General features: G+C 34.6%; 1 protein-coding gene across 1 annotated transcript in view; it reads right to left on the bottom strand.

Moving 5' to 3' along the window:
* LOC150098382 (FAD-dependent oxidoreductase domain-containing protein 1-like) overlaps nt 1-23,033 on the bottom strand; it is a 112,432-nt gene extending 89,399 nt beyond the window's left edge. The window contains exons 1-3 of the mRNA XM_090405122.1: nt 22,528-23,033; nt 19,827-19,956; nt 12,053-12,152 (exon numbers count right to left, since the gene is read on the bottom strand). Coding sequence (XP_090261248.1) covers nt 12,053-12,152; nt 19,827-19,956; nt 22,528-22,869 — 572 coding nt within the window. The 5' untranslated portion in view covers nt 22,870-23,033. The remainder of the gene's footprint in view (nt 1-12,052; nt 12,153-19,826; nt 19,957-22,527) is intronic.
* Nucleotides 23,034-23,319: the final 286 nt, after the last annotated feature.

Here is a 23,319-nt window from a genome sequence, read left to right as displayed (position 1 = left end):
TATCAATGCCAGAATGATATTAGAAAGAATGCTGACATTGTTAGTATTCAAGAATATTTGAACAGATCTGATCTAACATGATAGGTATATGTTATGGTCACTTACACAGAATGGAAGACCAGTTCACAAAAAAAAAAAAAAAAAAAAAAAAGCAGGTGTTTGATGCAAGAATGGCATGAAAAGACCCAGAGATTTGGGTGAATTGATGCAGTTAGTAAACTTAGAAGCCTAAATGCAAAACTGACAATGCTATTGTCATTATAACAGATTAATCTTTTTTTTTTTTTTTTTACTTTAAGTTTCAGCATGTTGCATCTACAATACTTCAATGTAGGCAATCTGTCCATTGTTTTTTTTGGTCTACCAATTGGTCTTTCTTTTTGTATTTGGTTTCCAGTTTCTTGATAATTTAATTATTCTTTTTGAATCCATTCTATTAATGTATTTATTCTATTCTGATCTCTTTTTTTTTATCCATTTGTTTATAGTTTGTACATGACTTTCATCATAAATCTTTTCAGTTTTTATTCAATCAAACTGTTTTATTAATTATGTAAAGAGAGGCTTAGATGTTGTTTCATTACTCATAATAATGCTTAATGGTAAAAAATAAAAAATACATTAATTAAACTCACTAATATTTTACTGGTTTTCTACCCAGCATCATCAGAACACAATGACAACTGTGACAGGCACACAGCAGTAATTGTAGAATCAGTTTAAATTGTAACTGATTCTACAATGTATAATTATTTTGTAACTCAAAGTTAATTTAGAGCAGTCCAACTATTAGATCTTAAAATGATAGTAGTCTTCCAGATCTTTAGTAAATTAATGTAAATGTAATCATACTTGTTCACATTGAGAGTGCTTCATAGCTGATTCTATTCTTAGAAACAACATCAGCTATGAACTCTACCATATGGACTTTTTTTAAATAGCAAGAGAGCTTATTTAATTTAATTATTACTAAGGCTGACAAGGGAAAGGCTGTTGTTGTTCAAGACAGAAAAGAATGCTAGAGAAAAATATCTCTATTACTTTGAGACTATTCAGCTTACAGGCCAGTCACATCTAATCCTACCTGTAATCAAACTAAACATGCTTAATTATCTTATTGATAATGTTTCTATTTGGGAGAAATATCAAAAGAAAAAGCTTAAAACTTTTGGTTGTCCACCGAGATTGTATGGTTTTCCCAAAGTTCATAAATCAAGTATTCCATTAAGACCAGTGGTAGACTGTATAGTATGTCCCACTTCTAAAATTTCTAAATTCTCATCTAATTCACTTGCTGCTTCAACTAGAAGAACTATTTATATAAAAAAATACTTTGGATTTTAAAAATAAAATATCTGATCTTCATTTGGATGCTTCAGGTATTATGATTAGTTTAGATGTTGTATTCTTGTTTATTAATGTTCCTTTATCTGACACCACTGAATTACTTCGCCAAGAATTTCCTTCAGATATTGTTAAGCTATTTGATTTTGTAATATATTCTGATTATTTCTCCTTTAAAAACAATTTATATCAAAAAACAAAGGAACAGTCATGGGCAATCATATTTCTCCTACTATCGCCAACTTCTTCATGCAGTACTTTGAACAATGTATTTTTGATAACATTTCACCTAGACCTACTTGCTGGTTCAGATATGTGGGTGATATTTTTGCAGTTTGAAAAGGCTCTTCCTCTGAGTTACAGCAGTTTCTTCCTAAATTAAAATCCACTTCATCCCAGGATCCAATTCACCTTAGAAGAAGATCTAAAAAGGATAATTGCTTATTTATTTCTTCTTCAAAAGGTAAGCAATTAGCCTTTTTAGATCTTTTAATTCTTCATCAGCCAGATGGTAGCGGACATTTTTTTAATTTTTTGAAAGACGACTCATACAGGCCATTATATGCATGCTGATTCTCATCATAATCCAAGTCAAAAAGGCTGGAACTATTAAAACTTTAGTTTTAATATTTCTACAAACTGTTATTACAGAAAGAATTACAACATATTAATTCCATCTTTTTATCTAATGGCTTTAAGGATTCCTTCATCAAAAGAGATTTTAACAGTTATGATATTTCTACTGTTTCAAATATAGAAGAAATAACTCACATTCCTATCCCTTATGTGCATGACATTAGTTGAACACATAGTGAAAGTTTTAAAACTACTGAATATTTTTGTTGGCTTTTGTCCCATCAGAAAAATTTCCACCTTGATATTGTTGGTCATCTTATTTTCGAAAAACAGGAACCCTGCTTTTATTCAGCCAGAAGAACACAAGTCTCATATTAAATACCATGAGTCTGAGTGGTCTGGACTTGCAGAGCATGCCACTGACACTAAACATAGAGTTCATTGGAACAAGACAAGACTTCTCCAAAAAATTTATTTCTTCACAGAACGGTTTTATAAAGAAATGTGTGAAGCTTTGCTTCACTGTCCAAACTTAAACAGATCCAATGGTTTTTGCCTATCCCCTATGTTCAAGATGGTACTTTTTAAATCAGCTAATCTTTCCTAACTTTATTTTGTTTGAATATACATTTTTTTTTTTAAATAAATTAAGAAATTATTGACCTTTTATAGTTATCTTACATTAGCAACAAAGGTAGCACTTTTAGAATTGTCTGTTAATGTTTAATTGCCATTCTGTGATCTTGTACTGATGATGGCTATGATACTTGGGCAAAAATTTCTTCACTAATAAAGTCACTTATGTGAGTTCTCCTCTGGTTTTATAATTCTTTCCAATAAGCCAACTCACAGTATTTCATTATTGAAACAAATTCTTCTTCTTCCCTTCCATCCTCAAGACAGGTTGTGACCTGCGTGGATAAGAGCCTTTCACCGTTCTTTGTCCAAAGCAAGCTCTTTCATATGCCAACAACTTTGAAAGTCCAAAGCAGTTCTAAGGGATGTATTCATGTTAATCTTGGTTTTCCTCTGGGTCTTGTATCCTCCATAGGACCCACAACTGGTGAGGAAGTCTGTCCCGTTCCATTCGCACAGTGTGACAAAACTAGCAAAGTTGATGCTTTTTAATTGGGTTAAGAATTGTTGAGTTAGGAATATTCAAATCTAGAAGCACTTGTGCATTAGTCTTATGTTCTGCCCAATGAGCTCTGTTTCACTGGTAACATTGTTTTGAAATTGCTCTTTTAGTCTATTTTGGTGTGCGCACGCGTGTGTGTGTGTGTGTGTATATTAAAAAAGTATAAGACTTCTTTATTTTGCTTTTTTATATTTTGTTGAGTTTAAATTTTCTCAATAATAGTCCACGACAACTTCCAGCATTTGCAGATGTTAGAACTCTCTAATATCCAATATTTCATCTGCTTTTGTTTTACTGTTCTATTTGTTATTGTATATTCTATAGTAGACATTTATCCTGTTATTTCTCCCCATTATTTTGTATTGACTCATGTGATTAAAGAAAGTATTTATTCTAAATTTTTTATCTGTGCAAAATTGAAGTAATCTTATTCTATTTGAGTTTCTTTACATTTTTTCCAATCCTTGCATTTAAGTCTACTGTCAGTATTACTAATTCAGCTGTTATTTTTTATGATCTATAATGTTTCATAAATTACTTCAATTTCATTGTTGGTTTTCCTTCTTTGGGACTTCTAAGCATTGATTTAAAGTTATATTTTGTAATTTTATTTTCATCATCATCATCATCAAAAATTCCTGCCATGTACCCTCAAGGGGTGTACAGGATATGACAGTACTACATGAAAAAATTACATCATTACTAACTTCCTATCTACAATTTTCCTCCATATCAGTCTGTTACTTGTCAAGACTCCAACATTATCAGATCTTATATTTCTATCGTCTAAGGCACTTTGTACCGTATCAATCCACCTATATCTTGGTCTTCCTCTGGGTCGTTTTCCTGCCAACCTGGCAGAGAACACTTGTTTTGCTAATCTTTCCTCTCCCATTCTATTTAAGTGACCATACCATCTGAGATTAGCTCTGCTAACGCATTCCTGGATGCTGACAATGTCAAGTTCTTTCCTAATATCCTCATTTTTAATATGATATTGCCATTGATGCCATCTGTTCACGCCTCTAATCTTTCTCAGGACTCTCATATCTGCGGTCTCTAGTCTTTGGTCAAGTGTTTTACTTCTGACCCAGCTCTCAGATCCATAAGTTAAAATTGGTTTGAACACAGTCTTGTATACAGCTAATTTAGTGTTCCGACTAATTTCTTTCTTATTCCATATGAATTTATTCAATTGACTTCCCACGATACCAGCTTTGCTGATTCTGTTGTCTATTTCTATATTTAGTTTACCATCTTCAGTAAAAATTGTGCCTAAGTAGCTGAAATGTTTTACTTGTTCTACAGGTTCTCCATTCACAACACAGTTGACATTTTCAATGATTCTGCCTATTTTCATTGTCTTTGTCTTTTTATTGCTGACCTTCATACCATATCTATTACAACAGCTATTCAATTTAGTCAGAGATTCTTGCAGACTTGTAGCGGATTTATTTAGAAGTATAACATCATCCGCATAAAGCAAAGAGCTGACATTAACATCTCCAATTTTGATATCAGGTTTAATACCACATTCCTTCATAATGTGATCCATATAGATAATGAATAACAGAGGGGATAATGTACATCCTTGTCTCACACCAGATTTAACATTAAACCATCTTCCTGTACTTCCTTCAATTCTAACTGCTGACTCACAACTCAAATAAAGACTAAGTATTGCTTGATATAATGCCCCACTGACACCATATAACTGCAGCGTATTGAATAGCTTCTCTCTTGGCACCTTGTCATATGCCTTTTACAAATCGACAAAACTTAAATACAGATCTTTGTTATATTCCCATGCTTTCTCGACTATTTGTCGTAAAGTGAAGATCTGATCCTGACAGCCTCTATTTGGCCTGAATCCAGCTTGTTCTTCACCAAGCTTTTCTTCCACAATTCTTCTCAACCGTTTCTCAAGTATACTTGCATAGATCTTGCCAGGAACACTCAGTAGGGAAATACCTCTGTAATTCTCACATTCAGTTTTATTTCCCTTTTTATATATGGGTACTATGAGAGCTCTACTCCAATCATCGGGAATTCGTCCCTCTGTCCAGGCTTTCTGAACTATACAGTGCAGCCACTGTAAGACTTTTATACCACCATACTTCAGCATTTCTGGTCGAATATCATCTACTTCTGCTGCCTTTCCACATTTCAAGCCTTTGATGGCTTTTTCTACTTCAAGTAAAGTATGGATATGTATTCCTGACTGCATGCCTGGTCTGTGTATTTTTATCACTGTGCTGTCATCACTGCTTGTTTCATTTAGCAGTTTTTCAAAGTAATTACTCCATACTTCAAGGATATCTTTTTCTCCTGTTTTCATTTCACCTTTATCATCTCTAATTCCTTTTACAGCACTCTTTCCTCCATTCCTAAGCTTCTTCAACAACCTCCAGAATATTTTGCCACCTTCTTGATATTTATTTTCTATAATCTTGTCAAAGTCCTCCCATGACTTTTGTTTAGCTAGTTTTACACACTGTTTAGCTTTCTTACATTTGTCTCTGTATTCTGTAAGAGTAAAAGCTGACTTATTTGCCAGGAACTTTTGATATGCTTTCTTCTTTTCCTTCACTGCCTCTTTAACTTCCTGTGTCCACCAGGGAGTTCTGATTTTTTTATCCTTGCACACAACCTCACCACATGCCTCTCTGGCAGAATCAATCAATGTTTCCTTCAGAGTTTGCCACTGAATCTCCAAGGTTTGATTCCTGTTCTCAAACTCTTTCATTTTCTTTTCAATAATATTTCTGTATTTTAGTCTACAGTTCACATCTGAGAGCTGCTCAACTTTTATTCGCTTTAAAACTTTCTTACATGTTATTCTTTTCAATATGAAATTCAATTTTATCCTGCTCAAGACTAAATAGTGATCACTTCCAATTTCAAATCCTCTGTACACTCTGGTGTCTTGCACCAGGGAGAAAACATCACTATCAACAATAACATAGTCAATGAGACTTTTCTTATTCCTAGCCTCTTCTCTCCATGTGAATTTGTGCACATTTTTATGTTGGAACATGGTGTTAGTAATAACCAGTCCATGTCCTGAGCAGAAATCCAACAGATATTTGCCATTATTATTAGCTTTGCTCTTTTCTCCAAATTTTCCCAAAATATTTTTGTACGTCTCACAATCATTTCCTACTCTACTATTTAGATCCCCAACAAGGACCAACTTTTCCTTTTTCATTGTGTCAGTTGCTTTTTCTAAAGCCTCAAAAAATCCCTCCACTTCTACCTTAGTAGAACCTTCTGTGGGACCATAGGCACAAATAAGTCTCATTGTCCAGTTCCCCATTCTCATATTTGCCCACATTACTCTACTTGAGACTGACTGCCATTCAAGAAGATTAGCCTCGTATTTTGTGTTGAATACTATGGCTACTCCTTTTCCTTGATTGTCATTGCCTGAATATAACATTTTGTATTTATTGCTCAGAAAGATCTCACCAGTTTTGGTCTTTTTTGTTTCAGTCACCCCTATTATGTCGATCTGGTACTTATCTAATTCCTCAGCTAGCTCCATTTCTTTGCCATTCAGGCTTCTTACGTTGATAGTACCGATCTTTAACTCTGGTGATGTTGAGTTGGGGTTTGTTTTCAGATTTGTTCCAGTAGCTGACTTTTTGCTGTTCGCCTTGGTTCCCTGGCGAAAACAACGGGGGCCTTGTTTAACCGGGCGACGCCCCAGCCGGCATGAAATTTTGTCATGTTGTACCATCATTTTTTATTTTGGTTTAACCAATAAGAATACAATTTGGTCGGCTAAATCCCAAATTGCCAGCCCATCCTCGTTCGTTCAGTATCAAAGTAGATACCCAACAGGGTGCACCACGAGAAGGTGAGGATTGGATTAGGTCAGAAGCCCTGGTCGGTTCTCCGCATTCCTTTAAAGGCTATGTGGAGGTCTCCTCTCAGTTATACAGCTTTGACCCTTAAGCACCCCAATTTTATTTTTATTCTTGATATTCTTTCAGATACATACATTCCCAGTCTTTATCTCATTTTGAAAATTCTCATTATTTCCACACCTGCTTTAGCTCTGTTGCTTCTCTATTCCACAAAAATGTAATATTTATTTAATTTATACATTCCTGTACTTTTTTTTTGTTGTTATTGTTTTGGATATGCACACTGTTTTTATATTTTGTTTAACTAATTCTTCAACTACTTTTTGATTTAAGGAACAAATGAAACTTCCCATCCTCAATATGTTCTATTTCCAATGTTTTCCTTTCCTGGTCAAATCCACCTAGCTAGATTTTGCACTGTTTCTTTCAGTGTTTAAGCAACAGAGAGGTTGCTAGCTCAACTTACTGATGCTCCTCTGCTTTAGTTGGCATGATGATGATGTGGTCTTCATATGTAGGGTCACCCTTCTGGTAGTTTACACTATCAGCATACATTTGTCCACACTGCCTATTCACTCTCACCATGTTAAGGTAGCAGGCAAGATTAAGAGAACAGTAACTGATTTTCTTCCAAATTAATATTAGATTAATCTAGAAAAAAAACTATTGATAAAAAGTCATTATGTAGTACTATCACTGTATCCTGCACACATCTTGAGGATACATGTCAAGAGCATATATTGATGAGAATAACAGGAGTGAAATAAATTAAATACAAGAGTACTGTGAAAGTGAACAGCAAAGATTCAAATGGAGATAGAAATACATAAGTAAAGTAAAACTTTTTATTTTGGCCCAAGTATCAGGAAATGGCTATGCCTGTCTAGTTCCTTTGCTAAATTTCTCTCTTCCTTATCTCTCTTTTTATTCTTATTTCTTGTTCCTCATCTGATTTCTTTGCTGTTTTCTAACCTCAACACTATACATTTCCATTCTTGTTTGTCTTAATTCCAGAGTTTGTTTCAAAATATTGTTCATATTTCTTCCTGCACAAGCTAAAACAATCTTTTAACTAATAACCAAGCTTAGTTCATTCCACCATCAAAGTGGATTGACATGTATCTTTAATTGATCATAATTAATGGTACGTCCCTAACTAAGCATAAAAAGTATTGAGCTTTATTAGTGCTTTTCCTCTTTCAAGCAACAAGCTTGAAAGAGGAAACAACTCATATGCAACTCAAACATTCTAGCTCCTGATGCATGACTAAATGACTGACATTAACTCTCTACAAAAGAGAATAATTTAATTGACTAATAACTTCCCCCACCCTCAATGAACAACAACAAAAAACTGCTTCAATATAAATAAATCAAAAGGGATTTTAGGGATCTGCAAGAATTCCAAATAGGAAAGTGGAAATCTGCAAGAGTCTAATCAAAATAGAAGGCGTGGGGAAAATAAAGTTTTAGAGTTCCACATTACAAAACACACAGCAATTAATCAATATTTTTGCATTACTTTATCTCACACCTCATTCTAACTATTACTTCCCCCCTGCCTGCACTTTTTTGCATTTGTTGCTTCTCTTGAAATGACCTCTTGCTTTCTTGTCTATCTTGAAACTGCAACCTTGTGAAACTCATATATAATATCAATAAATTTTCTTGGGGTGCTTAAGGGTCAAAGCTGTATAACTGAGAGGAGACCTCCACATAGCCTTTAAAGGAATGCGGAGAACTGACCAGGGCTTCTGACCTAATGTCCAATCCTCACCTTCTCGTGGTGCACCCTGTTGGGTATCTACTTTGATACTGAACGAACGAAGATAGGCTGGCAATTTGGGATTTAGCCGACCAAATTGTATTCTTATTGGTTAAACCAAAATAAAAAATGATGGTACAACATGACAAAATTTCATGCCGGCTGGGGCGTCGCCCGGTTAAACAAGGCCCCCGTTGTTTTCGCCAGGGAACCAGGGCAAACAGCGAAAAGTCAGCTACTGGAACAAATCTGAAAACAAACCCCAACTCAACATCACCAGAGTTAAAGATCGGTACTATCAACGTAAGAAGCATGAATGGCAAAGAAATGGAGCTAGCTGAGGAATTAGATAAGTACCAGATCGACATAATAGGGGTGACTGAAACAAAAAAGACCAAAACTGGTGAGATCTTTCTGAGCAATAAATACAAAATGTTATATTCAGGCAATGACGATCAAGGAAAAGAAGGAGTAGCCATAGTATTCAACACAAAATACGAGGCTAATCTTCTTGAATGGCAGTCAGTCTCAAGTAGAGTAATGTGGGCAAATATGAGAATGGGGAACTGGACAATGAGACTTATTTGTGCCTATGCTCCCACAGAAGGTTCTACTAAGGTAGAAGTGGAGGGATTTTTTGAGGCTTTAGAAAAAGCAACTGACACAATGAAAAAGGAAAAGTTGGTCCTTGTTGGGGATCTAAATAGTAGAGTAGGAAATGATTGTGAGACGTACAAAAATATTTTGGGAAAATTTGGAGAAAAGAGCAAAGCTAATAATAATGGCAAATATCTGTTGGATTTCTGCTCAGGACATGGACTGGTTATTACTAACACCATGTTCCAACATAAAAATGTGCACAAATTCACATGGAGAGAAGAGGCTAGGAATAAGAAAAGTCTCATTGACTATGTTATTGTTGATAGTGATGTTTTCTCCCTGGTGCAAGACACCAGAGTGTACAGAGGATTTGAAATTGGAAGTGATCACTATTTAGTCTTGAGCAGGATAAAATTGAATTTCATATTGAAAAGAATAACATGTAAGAAAGTTTTAAAGCGAATAAAAGTTGAGCAGCTCTCAGATGTGAACTGTAGACTAAAATACAGAAATATTATTGAAAAGAAAATGAAAGAGTTTGAGAACAGGAATCAAACCTTGGAGATTCAGTGGCAAACTCTGAAGGAAACATTGATTAATTCTGCCAGAGAGGCATGTGGTGAGGTTGTGTGCAAGGATAAAAAAATCAGAACTCCCTGGTGGACACAGGAAGTTAAAGAGGTAGTGAAGGAAAAGAAGAAAGCATATCAAAAGTTCCTGGCAAATAAGTCAGCTTTTACTCTTACAGAATACAGAGACAAATGTAAGAAAGCTAAACAGTGTGTAAAACTAGCTAAACAAAAGTCATGGGAGGACTTTGGCAAGAATATAGAAAATAAATATCAAGAAGGTGGCAAAATATTCTGTAAGTTGTTGAAGAAGCTTAGGAATGGAGGAAAGCATGCTGTAAAAGGAATTAGAGATGATAAAGGTGAAATGAAAACAGGAGAAAAAGATATCCTTGAAGTATGGAGTAATTACTTTGAAAAACTGCTAAATGAAACAAGCAGTGATGACAGCACTGTGATAAAAAACACTGACCAGGCATGCAGTCAGGAATACATATCCATACTTGAAGTAGAAAAAGCCATCAAAGGCTTGAAATGTGGAAAGGCAGCAGAAGTAGATGATATTCGACCAGAAATGCTGAAGTATGGTGGTATAAGAGTCTTACAGTGGCTGCACTGCATAGTTCAGAAAGCCTGGACAGAGGGACGAATTCCCGATGATTGGAGTAGAGCTCTCATAGTACCCATATATAAAAAGGGAAATAAAACTGAATGCGAGAATTACAGAGGTATTTCCCTACTGAGTGTTCCTGGCAAGATCTATGCAAGTATACTTGAGAAACGGTTGAGAAGAATTGTGGAAAAAAAGCTTAGTGAAGAACAAGCTGGATTCAGGCCAAATAGAGGCTGTCAGGATCAGATCTTCACTTTACGACAAATAGTCGAGAAAGCATGGGAATATAACAAAGATCTGTATTTAAGTTTTGTCGATTTGGAAAAGGCATATGACAAGGTGCCAAGAGAGAAGCTATTCAATACGCTGCAGTTATATGGTGTCAATGGGGCATTATATCAAGCAATACTTAGTCTTTATTTGAGTTGTGAGTCAGCAGTTAGAATTGAAGGAAGTACAGGAAGATGGTTTAATGTTAAATCTGGTGTGAGACAAGGATGTACATTATCCCCTCTGTTATTCATTATCTATATGGATCACATTATGAAGGAATGTGGTATTAAACCTGATATCAAAATTGGAGATGTTAATGTCAGCTCTTTGCTTTATGCGGATGATGTTATACTTCTAAATAAATCCGCTACAAGTCTGCAAGATTCCCTGACTAAATTGAATAGCTGTTGTAATAGATATGGTATGAAGGTCAGCAATAAAAAGACAAAGACAATGAAAATAGGCAGAATCATTGAAAATGACAACTGTGTTGTGAATGGAGAACCTGTGGAACAAGTAAAACATTTCAGCTACTTAGGCACAATTTTTACTGAAGATGGTAAACTAAATATAGAAATAGACAACAGAATCAGCAAAGCTGGTATCGTGGGAAGTCAATTGAATAAATTCATATGGAATAAGAAAGAAATTAGTCGGAACACTAAATTAGCTGTATACAAGACTGTGTTCAAACCAATTTTAACTTATGGATCTGAGAGCTGGGTCAGAAGTAAAACACTTGACCAAAGACTAGAGACTGCAGATATGAGAGTCCTGAGAAAGATTAGAGGCATGAACAGATGGCATCAATGGCAATATCATATTAAAAATGAGGATATTAGGAAAGAACTTGACATTGTCAGCATCCAGGAATGCGTTAGCAGAGCTAATCTCAGATGGTATGGTCACTTTAATAGAATGGGAGAGGAAAGATTAGCAAAACAAGTGTTCTCTGCCAGGTTGGCAGGAAAACGACCCAGAGGAAGACCAAGATATAGGTGGATTGATATGGTACAAAGTGCCTTAGACGATAGAAATATAAGATCTGATAATGTTAGAGTCTTGACAAGTAACAGACTGATTTGGAGGAAAATTGTAGATAGGAAGTTAGTAATGATGTAATTTTTTCATGTAGTACTGTCATATCCTATACACCCCTTGAGGGTACATGGCAGGAATTTGATAGTGATGATGATGATGATAAATTTTCTTTTGTTCTTCCAAGCTATACTTGTTCATGGTACTAAAAATACAACTCCAATAACCATTTTAGACTACTACTAAGTCACTTAAAAAATAACTCACATTTGAATTTTATGATTTTCTATTAACTGCTCAGCACCAGCTTCATTTGCAAGAAAAAGATATCCATGTGGCTGAAAACCTATGTCAGGAGGATCTCTATCTAAAAAAAAATTTTTTTTATTTATTATTATTATTATGTGATACCAAGGACTTATCAGGGAAGAGAACTCTATTCCACACAATCAACCATCTACATTACTTAATTATACTCATTATATGTACTGTTTTAAGCTTCCATCCATGCATTTGTGCAATGTCACTAATTCTTTTACTATACTGAGAAGAAAATGAGATAAACCTCATTGCAGAAGATTCTTTTTTCTTTTATTTTATTAATATTACTTTTTTTTTTATTTCATACAGAACATTTTAAAAATATCCATTCCTTACATAGAAGATTGAAACTCTTAGCTACTGTTTGTTCATTTTAACAATTACCAATTAAGACTCTACACCAGCTTCACTGGTGCACAGCAAGAGTAGACAGTTTGGTTGACAGTATCATGAATTGATAGTTAATAATTAGATCATGATTAGTTCATAATTAGGTTTAATGGAATGAATACAGCACAAAAAATAATTAAAGTTTAATTGTGTCTATATTTCATCTGTCAAGATATTAATAATATTTGTACACACAAAAAAATAAATGCAATAAGTAAAAGAAGTTAGATTAGAAGCCTAAAGTTCTATGAGTCTCTCATCTATGAATGCTGTTGGTTAGCTTTAAGCTGTTGGGTGGGAGGCCTAAGAATTAATGTTTACCAAATCTTGAAAGGTTTAACACAACTATATTTATTTAGTTTAGATTAGTTTTTTAAATCTGCTGTTCATTCTAAAAAAAAGTCCTTCAAGTTTGTGTTTGTTCTGAGTGAAGTATAGTAGTTTTATCCCATCTGATTTGGTACAAGTTATGCAAAACATGGTCATCTAGACCCAACTGACCATAATTGTGGCAACAGATGTATTTCTTGTGCTCTCTAAGGCAGATGTTAGTAGATCTCTCGGTTGATCCTAATATGATAAATTTCAAGAACAAGGAACCTTGTAAACACTTGGAACAGAGGAAATGAATCCTTAGGAGAGCAGATAAGAGCACAGGTTCAAATGAGGTTTGAAAGCAGTGCAGAGATTATATTTCTTTATAGTTCTAGCTATTATTTTTTAATATGTCCCAGATATAGAGAATAGTAATAGCATTACTGTATTCTGTATGTTAAGAGGATGAGTGTGAGGAACAACAATTTTTTTTTTTTGTTGAAAGTTTTTCCACTTGTTATACTATAAATTAAAGATGCCAAGAAATTATATTCTTGGTTTAATCCTTTATCCACGTAAGCAAACAAAGTTTGTGCAAGAAGCAACTTCGCAATCAGTATCCCATAATGTAAAGCACATATCCTTACAGACATGTATGATGCTGTGCATTCTGGGAAGGATCACTACCCAGACCGGTTTCGGCCTTTACTGAAGTATCAGTAAAGTAATACAGTAATGCAGAAGTCATATTTCCATATACAAGTAGCCAAAAGGTGTGACTATACTATAAATTAAATTATTCGTTTGACTATACTATAAATTAAAGGTGTGAGACCTTTTGGCTACTTATATATCGAAATATGACTTCTCCATTATTTCAACCTTGGTATCACTTCTGGATCAGACTAAACAACAAAGGTGAAAACCGGTCTGGATAGTGATCTTTCCCATAATGCATAACATTATACATGTCTGGAAGGATATGTGCTTTGCATTACGGGATACTAAGGAATGTGATATGAAGTCATTAGCCTCTATACTCATATATGAGTTACTCAGTCATGAAGTTGCTTTACATGCAAACTTTGTTTATACTTGGATTAAGGATTAAACCAAGAATATAATTTTTGGCATCTTTAATTTGTAGAACAACTATTTAGTTAATATTTTTAGACATTGTAACAATTGGACAGGAAAGTCTGGTGAATAAAGGAGTGTTCAGGTGTGAAAGAAACCTGATTTTTTGCAAAAATTGGTTTGAGACTCTGTTGACAAGGGTTTTAATAACACTTGTCAACGTATTGTTGAGAGGGGATCACGGGAAACCTGTGTAGATAGGTTTTCTGTAAACTGAAAAAGAACAGGTGCTATTTGGTGTAGATATGTATCTACAAAAGGCAGGCTATTGTTTTCTTTTTGTATAGGAAACTGGATTCTAAGGTGCTGGCTGTTAAGGTTGAGGAGGAGAGTCTAATATGTTAAGGCATGTAGCCAAATACAGAAGAATAATCAATATATCTTAACCAAATAGAAGGCTCAAGAATGGCAGTATCAAGCACATGTTTTTCAAAATGCTCTATATAAAAATTGGCTACAGGAGGAGAGAGGGAAGAGCCTATGGCTGCACCCTCTTTCTGTTTATATAGTGCCTTTCCAAGTGATGTAACCAGTATGGATGAATACTTTACACTGAATCAGATGGGAAAAAACTACTACACTGCATTGCAGCAAAGATAAACTTGAAAGGCTTTCTTTAGAATCAGCAGCAAATTAAAAACTAAATAAAAGTATAGTTGTGTTTAGCTTCCCAAGATTTGGGAAACATTAATTTTCAGGCTTCCCACTCAACAGCTAAGGCTAGTCAACAAATAGAGGATCTCCCCCCCCCCTCATAAGACTTCAGGCTTCTAGTTTCTAATTCTTTCACTTACTGTTTTTATATTTTTGTGTGTGTCAAATACCATTTTACTATTGTATCCCTGATGACAAATGAAATATAGGAATGATTAAACTTATGTTTAATTATTTTTCTGTGCTGTAGTCATTCGATTAAATTTAATTGTTAATGTAAACCATCACTTAAGCCTAAACACTCATTTAGTTCAGATCATTAAACACTGATCTACATTTATCTTTTTTTTTTTGGGAGGAGGGCGATATATATCAGTTATTAAAAAATTTATTTTTTACACTATAACAAAATATTGCATGTTGCTAGGCACGATGATATATAGCAGATGATAAAACTAAACAATCATATTTGCTGGTAAACAGTGTACAGGAAATAGAATATTAATTGAACAGTAAAATAGTGTAGTCTAGAATATGCCACCATAAACAGTTCCTGTTTGGTATGGTTATAGCATGTGAACACTTTTAAAATAGTAAAAACCAACATTTTTTGCACTTGAAACATACAACATCTTATTGAACTGAAAACAATATAATATTATTAATTTTTAAAAATTATAAACTACTGTGTTATAGTAAAACTTCAATTTAATGTAAACCAAATTAATCACCTGATGTTTTGACCTTCATATGAAGGTTGTCATCTGGAATGTATATACAGTCTGGATGATGACCTTGATATGAAGGTCAAAACATCAGGTGATTAATTTGATTTACATTAAATTGAAGTTTTACTATAACATAGTAGTTGTTTCTATAATTTTTAAAAATGAATGCTGATCACCATGTGAAAGAAAGAATTACAATATTATAATATTCATTTAACATCAAAATTATAAACAAATTAACTGTAAATGTTTTACTTAAATTTTCTAAATATTTCAGTTTATCCCAAATTTTGAATACAAGAAAGATCTCAAAAAAAAAATAAATAAATAAATAAAATAATAATAATAAATAAATAAATAAAATAAAACAAAACAAAATAAAAAATCATACTCTGGACTCCAAGTTTGAGAAGATAGTTGGGTAGAAAGCTTTTATCTAACTAGATTGAGTAGCATGTTATACTTGATAAGCAATTATATTCTCTTTTAAAAAAAAAAAAAAAAAATCTATATTCAACCTTAGCACAGGCAAACAAATAACATTTTATACAAAAAGTAACGTCATAACATATTTTCTGTATGGCAAGTTGCTGCCTTACGTATTTTCTACAACAAAAGACACTTTTCCTTGGAAGCATATATCACCCTGAATCTAGAGAAACCAGGTGTTTTTGGAACTGTGACTCTAGCCCACATGGAAAGTGTGTGTCTCCATAAATAAAAAATCCACTAACACCTTTTATTCTGCTATAAGAGGTGGACAAGGCAATTTTAGCCCTATCTAACATTTGAAGTCTGAGGGGAGGCAGTTCAATCTCTACTGGTAGCCAATAAGAGATAGATGATCCAAGATTAAGAACAGAATTAAAAAAACAAAACCAGCATTTTTCCAAATATACCACATATTAGGAAAAAGAAATCTGAACAAACACTTAAAAGTAAGAATCCTCAAGACAATGATCTGGAGCATGAGGACGTATGGATATGAGTCCTGGACGATCAATAAGGAGATGAGTGACCGATTGAATGCATTTGAAATATGGCACTTGAGAAAAATGGATCATATCAGCTGGACTGAAAGAGTGAGCAATGAAGAGATTCTTAAAAGATTCAAGGTGAAAAGAGACTATATGGCTAATATCCAAAAGAAGAAAAGTAGTGTTTGCAGGATACTTGATAAGGAGTTCTTCTGGAGAGCTCCCCAGAATAGTATTGCAGGGGATGGTGGAGGAAAGAAGAGGAAGACCCCGACTGCAATGGAAAGACAACATCAAAGAATGGACGGGCAAGCATCTTACAGAAGCAAGAGATAGAGAGAGATGGAAGCGGACTGTTCATCAGCTGCAATCTAATCTTGTGACACCTCCTCTTTTAAGAGGGTGTCACAAGATTAGATTAGATCCAAGATTATCACTTATAACTGGCATCCAGTGAAGAGATGGCTGAGCTGACAAGTACCACCATCTCATAGTCCCTAACACAAGCAAAATATATTTATTGTCTGAAATAACTTGGTTCTTATGGCTAATTTCTCAAGTTTATGGAACAAAAATCCCAAGTTTCCAAGAGGGGTAAAAAAAAAAAGGGGGGGGGGCAGAGAAACCCTTTCCTGTACCACAGATCAAATTACTCAAGATCTGGTTAAAGAAAGGGTTAGAAAAAGTTCTTATAGTCAGTGACTAGATTTGAACTGAGAACAGCTTTCTTTTTTTTCTTCTGCAAGAGAAAACCTGCAAAGTATACCCTATTTGATCACAAAAGAAATGAAGAAAAGAATCAAACCAAGAACCAGTAACAGAAAAAATTAAAAAATATAAACATAAATGGATGGAACACGTTCAAAGAATGAAAACAGAAAGATTACCAAAACAAGCCTTAAAGTACAAGCATTAGGAAAAAGAAAACCAGGACGTCCTCTTAAATGATTCAACGATGACTTCTAAGGCCGGAACAGGCCATGCTAGGCCTAAATCCTTGATACGTATGATGATGATGATGACAGCTTTCTTTGGCAGCCTAGCACTACGGATGTAACTGCCAATTCCATAAGGCTACACAGGCCTTTATATAATTTATATTTACTATATGTACCTTACTTTATATACATACGTGTGTGTGTGTACATGCCAAGATTGTCCAAGCATATCTGCTCTCCAGCCAACAGGCAGTGGGTTCAAAATCCTAACATGCATACTTAACAAATAGATACTCTCTCCCAAAATGGACTGGATTACCATGGGAGAAGCTGACCCAATCCTCTTGCATTAGCGAAAGGTCTTCACCCAGCAGTAGGGAACAGGGTGAATATCAATATATATATTTACATAAATATATACATATTTGTATATATTTAGACCACGAGATGGCGGCACATTTGAGCCGTCTCTCTTCACTGCGTACCGCTTAATTAGTGATAGCCTTGGGCCATCTGTCTCTGATTGGGTACCAGTGGAGATTGAACTGCCCACTCAGTCTCCAAAAGTTAGATAGGGCTAAATGGCCTCGCCTACTCCCGTATATACGGGAATAAAAAGGCGTTAGCTGAGCTGATTTTTTTTTGTATATATTTACTATATGTATTTGTAAACAGTGTACTGTGTTTACATATAAGTTTACAAACTGTTGTGGAGGTATTTATAAATTAAATCACATTATCTCGAAGGATCTAATCTAATTTTAATGATGGTCTAGCACTGAAAAAAAAACTTCCACCTAAAGACTTTCACAAGTACCCGTGCCACGGTGGGATTCAAATCGACAGCTCATTAGCTTAAGAGCAGAAGACGTTATCTACTTGATCAAGAAAGCAGACATTCACAAGCATTACTGCCTGCAGGGAGATTCAAACTCGCAGCCTATTCATTGAGAGCGGAAGTGATGTTCACTTCCGCTCTCAATGGCCAAGTAATTTGTCTCTAGAAACCTGATACTTCTTATGATAGTGCAGTTAATCCTATCTTCATTGTCTGCTATGGCTCTAAATTATGCATGTTCTTCTGGATGGTTTGCCTGTTTTGAAGGATGAAAAATCCAAGTTTCTGGTAGAAAAACCTACCACCTCTGTATGAGACCAGCTAACTCACCTTCAGTTGAAAAGCCCTGATAAAGGTTGTTCGCATCTAGGACAAGGTTAAACCCAGGTCTTTCCAGCCAAAGGACTTTGTCTACACCAACTGAGTTACAGCGGCTCTTTTTTTTTTTCACATTTGACATCCATAGACGCCATATGGTCACTGCCGTATCTCACATGGTTTTGGCAATGATGTCTTCTGCTAGAATAAGTGGTAGAGTTGCAGATTCCCTTTCCACACAAAGTCTGTAGGACAATCACAAACATCCATGCCCATGGCGGGATTCAAATCCGCAGCCTCTTGGATGGAGAGCGGACATGCTAACCACTCGGCCAACCAGAGGCTCTTATTTAAAATTACATTTATCTCAAATAAAAACAGAGGCTCTTATTTGAGATAAATGTAATTTTTTTTTTTAATGGATTGAATAGAATGTTATATTTGGCAAATTATATACTTGTTTTTATCTGTGTAAGTGAAAAAAAATAATAGTCTTCGCATGAAGCTACATCGTGACTTAACACTTTCAATTTTTATACACTTAAAAAATGAATTCCAAAATTACTACAGAGTTTCTCCATGAGTCTATTAATAAGATACCACAATATGTAAGGCAATATATATTTTCAAGGAAATCTGCCTTCCAATGAAGAGTATACTTAGTGTAACCTATGAAGTCAACTGATTGCAACATACAACAGGCAAGTCACATAGTTACTTCAAGAACAGGCTATTATTTTTGACTGCTTATGCTAGAGTAAAATTCAAATTAGAACAAATATTTGTTGTCAAGAATTCTGTAAAATTACAGAGCTCAACCAGCCAGATGCTAACAAAATATAAATATATTTGTTGGTTTGGAGAGGGATAATTGAGAAAAAAATTACTAGACAGTAATTTTTTTAATAAAGTGATAGTAATATAGCCTCTTGGCTCTTTATCGCAGTAATAATAATATACGAGTACACCGGTCTGGCAATTTATTAGTAGGGGTATATGTAAGTTCGGTTCACTTAAACCTTGATATTCCGGGTCTACCTACTCACTGATGAGACCTCAATAAGGGTCGAAATCGGTCTGGGTAGTGACCTCTCCTCAATGTAAAACAGTAATACATCTCCTAGGAGCTGCATTTTACATTATGAGAAAATATTAAGGATAGTGACGGAGCTTGCTCCACCTTTGCTCTGAGTTGCCTTAGTGTTGTACTACCCAAGTGATGACTTATGCTTGGACTCGCCGATAGTTCTTCGGCATGAAACTCTTAGATTTTGATCTCAGAGTTTCGTACCCAGCTGTAAAACAATACGGGATTTACTATCCCCCTTAACTTAATTACTAGACATAGTGTAGAATAATACATAATGATAGTTTAAACAAATGTAACTGGGTATTAAAAGTATTTTATCATTATAGGGAACTTACCAAAGACACATAAGTGCTTTTTTATGTTCCGTAGAAACTCTGCACTGAACAAAGACAAATTAATATTTTCTGGCAGTGAAAACTGTTGTCTAATGCCACCTACTGATAATGCAGTTGTAGAATGAGAGTACTGAAAAGAGAAAAATGAGTAAAAAATAAATATTTGCATCCTTTTAATATGGGCCATTCACATATTACAATGTTGTTTTTTTTGACCATTCTTTTCCCTCTGTTTACAAACTAACAAACATTATAAATCCTTATTCACAAAATTATGTGACAAGTTACCACTACCTCCCAATCAATGAAAATTAAAGAAAAAAAATTATAATGTTATTTCAAATCTTGGTTTAATCATACAATAAAACGCTTCTATCATAAAGTATCAAATTCACGATATAGTTGAGTCTCTGCTCTGGCTTATTTCTTTGTATGCATCAAGGCAATAATTATCATCCTGTCTTATCATTTCTGGGATTGCTGTGTGTGGTTGAATGTGATTTGAGTAATCCATGAGTAAACCACCACACCATTTTATGTCCTTTCTTTTGCATCTGCTATATATGTGTGTGTGTGTGTATACATACACTGACAGTTCCACCCAAAAAGGTTACAAATACATACCACATTAATATACTGGGTCAGTTAAAGAATTTGTTTACAAAAGTTAGAAAAGGATTACAAAAGTGTTACAAAAGAGAAAGAATCCATATTTATTGGTCTGTAGAGAGACCAAATTCCTCCTTCTCCCCAGAGCACTTCAGGCCTTTAACAAGTAGGATAGTGGGCTCACAGAAACCACCAACCTGCAATTAAAATCACAGACCACCTAAAGATATGCACAAACATCCATACCAAAGTGCAATAATTCCAACCAACCAGCATATATATTGCTGGTATTATCAAGTCTGAAGCAATTATGGCATCATCCACATAATGAAAGTAATATACTGTAATGCTTTTATAGAGGAAACATTTGCTGTCTTGACAGCACAGTAAGACAATCTGAATATCCTGAATGCAATATACGTGACTTGAGAAATGCTTCGACTTTTGAATCTATTACCAAGTGCTTTATAAAATTAGGCCTCGTCACCAATGAATGTCAGGTCACAGATGATAAAGCAAAAGATGAAGTCCAGGACTAAAACTTCTTATCAACTTTGTGATGACACTGTAGCAACTGGAATGAAGAAACATCTGACACAGTGGGAAAGAAGCAAGAAAAGTTTAAAAATATGCAAAGACTGACAAAGTTGATAAAAACAAAAGGGAATAGAAAAAGAAAAAAGCAAGATTTAGTGTTTGCATGATGCTAAGCAGGAGAAAAAGAGAAGACATGATACATACATCCTGGAATTTTACTTGACAGGTTGGCTGAGCAGGTTAGAGTGCTCTCAAATACACAAATGTAGATTCAAATCCCACCGTGGCATGGCTGTTTGTGAAAGAATTGGAGGTACAGAAAATTTTCAACATCAGGTGTCAGACTACCATTCTGCTTATTAAAGGCTTAAGTACCTTGAAAAATTACTATGCTCTGTGAAAGCAAACTTACCAGATTAGAAGTAACCAAGCTTGCATCCGAGTGTCCAATAAATTCTTTTGTGTTAGGAATGTGCATAACAAACAGATTAATAGACAAATAAATATGTGAGCGAGAAGCAGATTTTTTTTTAGTGGCAAGTGAATGGAGTATTCGACAAAAGATGTGATAAGTCACTGATGGCATGGGTGGATTAAAATTATGGCAAAAGTAACTAAGGCTATGGATCCAGTATATTATAACTTTTTTTTTTTTTTTATTTGCATAAATCCTCTGACTAGTTTGTTGTAGAATGAGAAAAAAAAAAAAAAAAAAAATGCTACCTTTGTATGAAACTGGGTAACTCATCTTCAGTTAAAAGCCTTTGCAAAGGTTCCTCATGTCCAAGACAGACTAGATTTGAAACTGGTCTTCTAACAAGAGACAAATGTTATGTCTTAATAGTGAGTGCACTAAACTGATAGTAAAGAGAAGCATAACAATCAATGTATGAGACAAAATGGGTCTTTCATGATGAGCTACTTAGCTATTTTGAGTTATTACTGAAGCAGCTAAGGTGATGAAGTCATATCTGTTAATTGTGTGTATTCTTCTGCCAGTTTATGTTTTGTAGAGTGAAAAACCCTTACACCTCCTTCTGAGACCATGGCTCATTTTCAGATGAAAAGACCTTATAAAGATTCTTCACATCCTAGACAGGATTCAAACCCAAGTCTTTCTAACCAAAGGGCATTGCCAATACTAACTGATCCAACCATGAGTCTATGTGAGGGTATTTTAATTGTCTTCATTAGCCAGATCAATGCAGCTGGAAGAACAATGGGGCAATGATATTGCCTTTCAATTAAAAAAAAAAAAAAAAGAAGAAGAAGAAGAACTAAATTTATATCATATGGAAGTAGTAGGGTCTTCCATTCCTGGAAACTGGTTTTTCATCTAGCATATAAGCAAATCAGCCAAAGAAAACACATATAATTAACAGGGAAAAAAAAAAAATACTATCAGTAAGTAGCACATGCACATAGTGGATTAAGTAGTTTGGCCAGTTATGTGCTGTGAACTACCTTGTCACAATGAGTCTTTGGCTTCCTCTGAGATGTCACCTAATGGTAATAAATACTGAACGACAAAACAGTTAAAAGTGTGTATACTTACTGTAGGGTCTCTCTCTAAAACAACCAAACTAAAACTTTCTGGTGCCCGTTGTTTCAGCCAATATGCAATAGACGAACCCATTATACCTCCACCAATTATAGCAATATCGACTTCTTTGGGCACTATTTCGGGATTAGGACTAAGCTGACTTTTTCTGAAACTTTTAAATTCATTTTTCAGTAGACGAAACACCTTGTTTGAAACCCCCTCAGGAGGTCTGTTATTTTTCTCGGAGTCTATTTCATCTTTACTCTTAGATGTGCACATTGAATATCTACTCTGCCTTGTACACAATTTCACGCTTCGTGAAAATAATTTGAATCTATACGAACGAGCAATCATGCTTAAATTCTGAATTTACTTCAGCAAAATTAAATCATAAGTGTCTTCAACGATGCTTGAAATTGAATCGGCCTTGAAACTGAAAAGCTCACTCTTTCGTTGAATAATTCATTATCTAAGTCACGAAACATGCCATATTACAAATTAAAGTAAATCTAAAAGTGCCGAAAGCAACCGACATATAAAAATCCTCCTCCCACAACCCTTTAACCAAGCTGCTTCTAACTAAAAGCATGACATGATAACTAAACGCATGACATGATATTAGACGATCAACCACATATAAAGTTAAAATCTTGATAAGAGATATGGCACCGCAGATTTGAGCCCAAACAAGAGTAGGTATTTCGCGTCTGCAAAATATCATAACCAAGAAAACACATAAAAAGTTAGCAGATTTTATTATAAATTAGAAGTTTACTAAATAAAGCTTATTAAAATTTTAAAAAG

The sequence above is a fragment of the Typopeltis vanoorti genome, chromosome 15 (genome assembly GCF_054136105.1).
Source record: "Typopeltis vanoorti isolate ZY-2024b chromosome 15, IOZ_Tvanoo_1.0, whole genome shotgun sequence".
Lineage (NCBI taxonomy): Eukaryota > Metazoa > Arthropoda > Arachnida > Uropygi > Thelyphonidae > Typopeltis > Typopeltis vanoorti.
This window is presented reverse-complemented; position numbering and strand designations above follow the sequence as displayed.